We start from the raw sequence: 10,150 nt of genomic DNA, 5'->3' as shown, positions 1-10,150 counted from the left end.
AAAGGAACCTAAAAATATACAAGAAACCACTGCAGTGGAAGCCTTTGAGTATAAGGGATAGATCCATCATTGAAGCTGCCCTCAGGGGTTCCAAAAATGTGTAGAGACTGCCTCGGAGAGCTGCCATTGGTTTTTTCTAATGGAATCTGGGATGGGAATATGTAAATGAACATGCTTCTACAGTATCCCAGGGTGCTTTGGGGAGAGCAGGTGTGGGTGGGAGAACGAGGTCCGTCGAGGCCCACATGCATGCACTCACATATACGCAGAGCGAAGGAGCTAATGAAGTGACAATGCTCTGCCATCAATGGATGTCCTAACGCTGGAGCTACAAATGAGCCGCTGTAGAGGGAAGGGACGGTGGAGAGGTTCTGCGAGAAGCAGGCTGACAGCTTTGTTTTGATGCACTATATCCAGGGGAAAAAGAGGGTTTTTCCCAATATTTAATTTTCACAAATTGGGATTCACACTGTTAAGAGACACAGCGACAATGTTTTCTTCACACTAAGAGAAACTCCAATTTAGACTTTAGTGCCGATTGTTTATCGCAGCTGCAAAGTTTCTCCACCCGAGTCAACTCACATTTTGTAAAGGAAAAAAACAGTAAAAATGAACATGAACTAGTTAATTCTTTGGTATTGTGAACTTAGTTCAAATTTCAAAATTGTGAGCTACGAACATGAACTAGTTCATTTCAATCTTTGTGAACTAAACTTTGAGTTAGGGCTTGTGAAGTGTGGACTTGCAAAACACTATCAACTGCTTTACAACAAACTTTCAAATGCACATTTGTAGCAACTAACAAAGTCGTTTCCATCTTTGTCAGTAACAACTGAGAAATTTGTCCAAATGTCAGACTTGCCTTGCTTTGCTTTTACTGTATATTATAATGGCCTGCTTTGATCTTCTTTTCAACTTCATTTGTTGACTCCTTCCTTCTGGTTAGCGCTTAATTCTGCTGTTTATTTTTTGACTACCTGCTCCTGCGAGATTTGTGTTGGGTCCCACAGGATCCCAATCCCAATGCAGTCCTGTAGCCTGAAGTGCACCCTTGTTGTGGATGCATTTAAAAGATATAATAAAAGGGAGAAATACTAAGCACACAGCCACCACATGTATGCACATAATGTCATGACAGCAGACACTGCTGTAAACAAATGAAATACCTATATACAGTATGTCCTTATGCTTCCTCGCATCCGCTGTCTTGTTCGAACTCTAAAACTGAACACTGTTTTGTCCTCGATATTGGCTGCTATGTGGCTCCTTCAATTCTTCACTCTATCTTCCCTCTGTCAACAACACGCTATGCAGTAGGGATGTTGTCATATGGGTATTGAATTGTTCCCGGTTTTTGCCAGACATAACACTGTGCACAACAACTGAAAAAGTTCAATTTTTGTTTAATCAAAATTTTCACAAGTCTTTTTCTGCAAACTCTGGGGGCTGCATGCACAAAAAAAGCAATGCAGACGCCACTTTCCACAGCTTTGCGTGATGTGACAATGTGTCCAGCAGTAGGAAGATGTCAAATAGGGAATTTGGACTTTTTGTGTGGAGCCTTAATCTTTTCAGCACACCATAATAGTCTATGTCTTCACAGTACTTTTACAAATTATATTTATACATAGGTGTTTTCACATTATTTTAAAACAGTTTTTTAACCCTGCTAGAAAGGATGGCAGTGTTCCTCAGCTGTGTGATCAGTTCAAAGCACTTTGGTCACATATAAGGAGCAAGAACAAAAGTACTTGGCTGTGCATAGTGATACAAAGCTGTAGCTTCTTCAGGAGGTTACAGAATACTGCCCATTTAAGAGAATGATCATGATTGTCATTGGTTTTCAGACTTAATTGAATTAAGTTGTGGGCATTAGGCTTGTGAATGAGTGCTGTCAGACTTTGATATATTACCAAACCTTGTCTTTAAACCTAATGTGAGGCCTGTATTACACAACCGTATCACCAAACAGAACGTTGATATTAGATCATTTTGCAACACACAAAACCAACAGTGCATTAGTCCGACCCTTAATACTTTCTGAGTGGCTTTCAGCCCCTAACCCATCAGTTCCTACTGAAGATATAAATCCTTAAAAACAGGTCAAAAGTAATTGTTTTAATTTAAAAAAGGCTAAATAATTTCCTAAGACAGTTTCTCATTGTAGTTTTAGTGGATTAATGAAGACTATTGTTGTAGCAGGTTTGGGGCACTAGTGAATATTTACTGCAGCTGGACAGTTTATGTGGGATCGACTCAAAATAAACAATAGTGCCCGTTTTTATCATAATGAAGAAACATGTCATCCAACTGTATAGGCAGACAGAACATTGATACTGTATTTGATAATTGAGACAAACTCCAGATTATGTTCAATGCCAACATTTTTAAGATTTGTTTCTACAATATCTATACATCACAACTACAGTTTGGTTAAGTTACAGTTAAGGTTTAGAAAAGACAGCGGCTATGGCAAATAAACACTGGTTAAGGAATGGTTAAGGTTGGGCAGCTTAAACTCTTGGTTATAGTTAAGGAAAGATTATGATTGTGGTTAAAAAAAATGAAAGCTAACATTAATTGTTGCTGCTTCCTGCATTGGTGTTGGCATTTAATATAATTCATGTGCTGCACAATTGTCAAATATGAAAGTAATTCCTAGGGATACTGGGCTGGTATGGATCTTAAAAAAAAGACTGTTTCGCACATATAAATATCTTTAGTCTTTAATGTAAACAAGACGCCATCTTTAATGTGGCATGTGTCCCTGGGTTAACATCTTGTATAATTTTTAGGAGTAGCTTCCTTGTGGCCACTCTGCCGTATAGTCCCAACTTGCCAAGTGCTGTACTGTCCCTGAGGCAAGATCTCCATTGCAGCCAAGGAACAGTAAATCTGTCAGAGTGGCAGTTGGGTTCTTGGTAACCTCCCTGACCTAGGTCCTTGTTGCTACAGGAAGAGTCTAGTTAGCTCCATATTTGTCTGTTTGTTAATGATGAAGCCCTACAACTTCCAGACACATAATGAGCATATAGAGACTGCCTGAATGCTACACATTTCAGATGGACAATACCACACGCATGAATGTGTGTGTGTCTGTCTGTCAGTCTGGATGTGTGTCTTCTAACACACCTCACCTCCAAGTAATGGCCATCACCATGGCGACCAGGTGACCCATGCTAGCAATTAGGAGTCCCTAACAGGCTCGGTGCCGGCGAGTGTGCACAGATGCAGCGCATACATTATGTAAAATACAGTCCCAGAGAAAGTCTCTCCGCGGCCCCAGCCAATGGCCTCTCTCGCTCCTTTAATCTAATACATTCTTATCATCGGCCCTGTGTGGAACCACACAAACAAAACACACCCCTCATGAGGAAGCCGCAGAACACAGCACATCTGTGCCATGCCTCCGATGCCGGGAACATGAGGTGGGTAATACAAAGGAGAGATGGGCGAAATTAGGAGAGGGAGAGAGAGAGAGGGTGAGGGAGGGAGAGAGAGAGAGAGAGAGAGAGAGAGAGAGAGAGAGAGAGAGAGAGAGAGAGAGAGAGAGAGAGAGAGAGAGAAAACTTTTAACTTAAAACGCTGGCTTCAAATTTGTGAGTTTTTCTGCCTTAATTTCGTATTCATGGCAGTGGGAAAAAAACTCCCACTGTGCTTTTATAAACATGGCGGCACAGCGGTAAGTACGGGTTTTAAACATGATTGGCTTGTTAAAGTATAAAGAAATGGGCTGAATATATGTGGTGCTGGCAGTTGAAGACAAAGTCCAACTCACACACCTAGTTTGAAGGCTGATCATAGATTTATGCGAGTGTGTCAACTCTTTTATTTAGGTATGACCGGGAGAATATATGAGTTATTCTGTGGTCTAGCACCCCACCTGGGTTCAACACTGGCCATGGAAAGTTTCCTGTATTCTAGCTGGAACTCTTTTTCCCTTTGTTAACAAATAAAAGATTATGTGCAGTAATTGTGAAAAAATATACACTTAGATGCTCTGAGCTTCACAACAGCTCTTCAGAAACCTATGGGTGATGTCACAGACACTATGTCCTAAATCTGCCACCATTGTGACTGTAAACTGCATGTGTGCCGTTGGACAAGGGAAACCTCGACAGGCATAGCAATAGAACTTAAGGGGCACACATAGTTGCTTACCAGAGAGTTTGTTCTGGTGCAGGAACTCCATCTGTAGCCTCTGTCCAGCACGTTGGGCCAAGAGATATGGGGTGGAGAAGGTTGGATCCCCAGTGGCGCACATAACATCTGCCCCACTGAACACCAGCGCCATGGTCTGCAGGATGTCAGGCAACACCACAGCTGCACACAGTGCCTGTACACACATAAGAGAGCACATGAAGAGTTTCTCTGTACTGTGCCTTCACTTGGTCTACTATGGGTCCCATGAAGTCTCAACACCATTTTAAAATTCTTAAATAATGTATGTGCAGGATAATACTGTATCTGTAATTTCATGTCCTTCTTGGATTCTTAAGGCTGATTTTTAGTGGTCACAAAAATCATCTTATTCATGCAAGTCCACTTAATGTTTCCTGGTGTGATAGACTAATAAAAGGCTGAGTAAGTGCAGTCGCGGCTCATTGCATTTCTAAGTAGCTTTCTATAGCGGGATTAATACCTTTAAAAATTTCACATCCCAGACAATGAACCAGTGAAAATCCCTGGAAAAGCAAGTATGATCTCACTTCCTTGTGTAGGAGGAGAAGCTTGGTGTCGCTCTGTGTGTCTGTGTGTGCATGGCAGGTTGATAGAGGAAAAAGAGTCTATAAAGCGGCGTCAGAAAACCATATAAAGTTTAGAATTGAGTTCAGCCCGCTGAGCTCAAAAGAGAAGTTAAAATAAGATCAAACTTTAATACTCCCTGTGGGAATCATTAAATCTCTAATCCCTGTGAAAAAAAGTAATATAGCAAATAAGAACAGGACAAATGGTCCATATTAAATATAATGAAACTAACAATTTTGAAGAAGACAAATGTGGGAATAAAGGTATGAACAATGAACTGAGTAAACAACAACAGCAGGGCATACTGAGGGAAAGGGAAATACATGGAATGAAAATACTGCTTCAAAACACAAAAAATGCACAATATATATAATACGAAACTGAAAAATAAGACATGCAATACAAAATAAAACTCCAATATGAAATGAAGGGTGTGAATAGGCCTGTACTGCACACAATTTAACAATGAAGTATCAGTTTGCCATTTGTCAGTTTAGAAAAGTTGAGGTAAAATAAAAGAACTGTTAAGAATGGCAAGTATTGTGAAATATACAATTGTAAACTATGTATAAGAACACAAAGTGGTTTGTGTACTTTGCCTTAAATGCATTCATGCAACACTATACTTTTTAATAATCAGAATCAGCTTTATTGGATTGGATGGAATTTGACTCCATTTGTTTTGTTGCTCTCAATGTATTTACACAGAATAGAAATACAGCTAAACAAACAAGAACAAAAGCTGAACAAAGGTACACATAAACATTTAGCTATTATGTACATACAAGTAGGTGAAAGAAGATGAATATATATAAAAGTATATATATATATAGTCAGACTGTTTCTGTAAATTGTAAACAAGAATACAATAGTACAATGTGCAAATATGCTGGAATAAATATTGAATGATTAATGTAACAGGTCGCTTTATATACATGACATAGGTGGATATGTACAGTATATGCATGTACACATGTTAGTATACACTATATCAAGTATATACAACTATAAATATAAAATATATATAGTGACTGATGTTAACTGTTCATCAGAGTGATGGCCTGTGGAAAGAAATTGTTTTCGTGTCTGGTTGTTTTGGCATACAGTGTTCTGTAGCGCCCACCAGAGGGGAGTAGTTAGTACAGGTTGTGTCCAGGGTGTGACGTATAACATACAAAATGTATTGAGCTCTTAACTGCCAGGTATAAAATATACACACACATTATATGTTCACATACAAACAATGTAAGTATATATCACCATTAGTCCTCAATAACAATCACTAAAGGAAAGCATCACTTCTGCTCACTTCCAATTTTAAACAAATGAAAAACTACAACAAAAACGTAGTCTCATTTTCAACTTAAAGGGCACTTTCATAAAATAAATAAATAAAAAAAGGTCAGAATCTGCGCAGCAAAGATGAGATAAAATGAGTCAAGCTTAAAAAACACTGCATCCAACACCTTAATGCAACATAATCAATCAATCAATCAAAGACATCTCTAATACTTCTACATAAACTTTAATATCTCCTTAATGGAAGAGTAATTTTTAAAACTGCCACCAAGAGATAAAAGAAGAGAGATACTGAATTGAGACCCTAACTTGTTCTGACTCTTTACATCTTTATATTCTTCTTATATTTCTGTCTGTCTCCTTTTACAAAAGTGCTTTATCCTGAAGACTGAATGTTGGAACCTCTACACTGGCTTCAGCATTCACCCATGGAGGTTGGCACTTGATCCCAGAGCCTGTGAAACAAACTTTTGCTTCTATAAATATGTGATGTTGAATGCCTCCTTTAATAAGAGCAGAAAACCCTACTTATACAGTATAGTGTCTAGCCATGTAGACATGCTTTGTTAAAACTATATACATGTTTCAGACAGTGAGCCAGCTAAGAGAAGCAAGATAAGAAAGTCAGAAGAATACAGTCTGACCGAGGAAAATATTTTCTCTCTGTGTCTGCCTCTTCCTATCAGTCCAGTCAATTGATGTGACATTGGGCACCATGACCCGCAACAAAGTGGATCAACAGAGGAGTCGAGTGGCAAATAGCAGAATTTCAACGAGTAACCTCTCTTTTCATCGGACTTGGACCGAGTCAGTAAGCTGCATCGATCTGCCACAAACAAGCAAGATCCATCTGAAAGTGAGGCACGGTGAGGCTGCGCATATACACACAGGCAAAGTACACACACAAACAAAGTACCTGTCAATATAACCTGCGCACCCACACAAACCTGCACTGAGATAAAGGCATTTAAGTATGTGTGTGTTCCAAGCACTCACATTCATTTATTTCATTTTACACAGTTTCTGAAAAAAAAAAAAAAAAAACATCAACAAACTTTTTTTTTTAATATAAAGATATGATTAGTTTATGCACTCACTGTCTTTGCCTTTGTCTCACTCGCACTCACACACACACACACGCTCACACACAAGACGGGGTCAGATTATGACAAAATAGTCCCATGCAACCTGGCCTTATTCTGTATCGTCTCTGGAAATGACCTTCTGTGCCATAGCAATTACTGCAGCCACTGGAGAGTTTATGTGTGTCTGCATGTGCGAGTGTGTGTAATGATATAAGAAGGTCCTCTGACACCCTCCCCCCTCTCTAGGTCATGTGGCCTGCAGAGACTCTGTGGAGGTCACTGGGATATGAGCTTCTAATGGGGAACATGGGACTAAGAAACTGAGAGAGCGAGTTAGAGAGAGTACATGAAATGAGGAAACCGGATGCAGAACAAAAGCATCTTAACAGAATAAGCATGCACGGTTGAGCTTATGTAAGAGACATATTGATGCAGTCAGGTATAAATCACTTCACTTCCTTTTTATTTTTGTTTCATTACCTGAATTGACACTTTAAACGGTAATTTACTGCATGTGTTGAGTGAGTTTCATGACCCCTGGGCCCATAAAATTTGTTCAAATGCCATTGCATGATTTCAAAATTGCATGAATGTCAATGAGGAAATCGCTAGTATTATTGTCTTTGTTCCAGAGAAGACTCCCAAAGGAATAGGTTTTATATAGCTTTTATTTTTTCGTATTCACACTAGTGTTACAGTAAGTAAGTGTGACACAGAACTGGAACAACATGTCCAATGAGATTAGACTCAGTGTCCTTGTTTATGTTAAAAATACTTTATTTTGTAAATTTTTTTATGGGTTGCTTGTGATTTATTACGTTCGGTTAAGATAAGTGGAACTGTTTTAAAGAGTTTTTATTTTTATTTAAACACACATACACACACATATGTTGAGTCACAGTGTGTATAATGGCTCTATGACACATTGATCCCTATCAAATCTGTTGAGCCCATTTATAAAAGGCAGACTAGACAGAGAGAAAGCAAACACAACCACCCACTTCCACCTTTTTCTTCTCTCTCTTTCTTTTTCACTCTTTCTCTTTCACACACACACACACACACACACACACACACACTTCTCCACTAGCCAAACCCTTTTGGGCAGCCACACTCTCTACGTCTGTCACACTTCCTCTCCTACACCACCACCAAAAACTAACAGTAAATTCACACATCCTTAGTGGAGCAGCACACGTGTTCACACGTATGTACACACCACACACTCCCACGCAAAAGCCAGCAAAGCCGCAATAAAACCAACCCAAGCGTTTCTGTTGTGGATCCTAATCCACTTTTCCACTTAGCTAGCTAGTATATCTCTTCCTTACTTTCCCCCCTCATTCCCTCTTTCTTTCTACATCTCCATCACTCTCTTTTCTACTTGAGAAAACAATACAAGGGGGCTGATCTGCGTAAATGCTGACGCAGGTGGAAGCTGTTTGGAGGCTCAGTGCTTGGTTCTTTTAAGACCCTCTCTTTAAGAGGAAGCCAAAAAACAAGCACTTTTTTGCCAGAGCAATAAACCCTAAACCACAAACTGGCAGAGAAGGCCTTAGTGCCAACCTGCTTACACTTGAGATCGATAAGACCACATTTTTAGACTTATTTAGTGTAGTTTTACTGATGGTTAAACGGAATATATGGGCTCTTTCAGGTTCAGTGGATTTAGCCAATGGAGTATGCTATGTACGTTGTATGTTTCTTAGAAGTTCAGATGAAGCTATTGTAGGTGCCCACTTATCACTGCATGGTTGGTGAACTTCTGCTGCACTTTACTCCAACCTTAAAGGGACAGTTCACCCCAAACTTGGGTAACTTGTGTGTAAGTATAATTTAACGCTATAATTTATACGCTCTTTACGAAAATGAGAATAGAAAGTGTTTTAGTACTTTTTTTTGCAGTGGAACTTCTTCTCTTGCTACTCGGTCAGGGCACCGCTGCAGATCAGCTGTTTGGCCGCATTGTTTACACCAGGGAACAGCTGATCGCGCTAAAGCCAAGCGGCATGGCCCCTAGGACAACCAATGTCCCCACTGAGATCTGGAGGAGGACACACCGAGGATGCAGAGGTGGAACGAAGCAGCGAGGGAAGAGAGAGGGGTGCAGACAAAAGGAGACTTATGAACAAGAGATTTAAGCCGTGTCTGCCTTCTCTCGTCATGGGCAACGCGAGATCGCTGGCGAATAAAATGGACGAGCTAACTGCGTTAGCCCGGAGTCAGACGGAGTTCCGTGAGTGTAGTTTGATGTGCTTCTCAGAGACATGGGTACACCAGGATATCCCGGATCATAACGTTTCCATCTATGGCTTTCAGACTGTTCGGGTCAACAGGGATCACACCGGGAGCGGTAAGCGGAAAGGTGGCGGGCTTGCTGTTCTAGTTAACAACAGATGGTGTAACCCTGGTCACGTTACTATCAAGCAGAGTATCTGTACCCTGGACATTGAGCTGTGGGACTCCGGCCATATTATCTGCCACGTGAATTCTCACATGCCATTGTGGCTGTTTACATCCTGCCCTCTGCTACCCCGGCATCGGCATGCAACGCCATTCACACCGCCATAGCACAACTACAGACTCAACACCCGAGTGCACTCATATTAATCTTGGGTGACTTCAACCATGTCAGTGTTTCAACAACACTGACTAATTTCACCCAGTATGTGAATTGTCCTACTAGAGAGGAGAGGACACTGGACCTGCTGTATGCTAACGTTAAGGACGCATACAGCTCTTCCCCCCTCTCCCCCCTTGGTAGGTCAGACCACAACCTGGTTTACCTTAAACCCTGCTATGTGCCTCTGGTTAAAAGGCAGCCTGCGACCACAAGAACAGTGAGGAGATGGTCGGAGGAGGCCTATGAGACACTGCAGGAATGTTTTGAAGTGACAAACTGGGATGCACTCTGTGAGCCTCATGGAGAGGACCTTGACGGGCTTACTGAGTGCATTACTGGCTACATTAAGTTCTGTGTGGACTGCAATGTCCCACCTAAGATAGTCCATTGTTAT

At 40.6% G+C, this 10,150-nt stretch overlaps 1 protein-coding gene across 3 annotated transcripts in view; it reads right to left on the bottom strand.

Annotated features, from left to right (window-relative positions):
• Positions 1-10,150, bottom strand: part of arap2 (ArfGAP with RhoGAP domain, ankyrin repeat and PH domain 2) — a 132,517-nt gene that overhangs the window by 63,843 nt on the left and 58,524 nt on the right. For all 3 annotated transcript variants that reach the window (XM_044185025.1, XM_044185023.1, XM_044185024.1), the window contains one exon: positions 4,162-4,336. In XM_044185025.1, coding sequence (XP_044040960.1) covers positions 4,162-4,336 — 175 coding nt within the window. The remainder of the gene's footprint in view (positions 1-4,161; positions 4,337-10,150) is intronic.

The sequence above is a fragment of the Siniperca chuatsi genome, linkage group LG22 (genome assembly GCF_020085105.1).
Source record: "Siniperca chuatsi isolate FFG_IHB_CAS linkage group LG22, ASM2008510v1, whole genome shotgun sequence".
Classification (NCBI taxonomy): domain Eukaryota; kingdom Metazoa; phylum Chordata; class Actinopteri; order Centrarchiformes; family Sinipercidae; genus Siniperca; species Siniperca chuatsi.
Note: the sequence above shows the minus strand (reverse complement) of the source record. Positions and strands in the feature narration are given on the sequence as shown.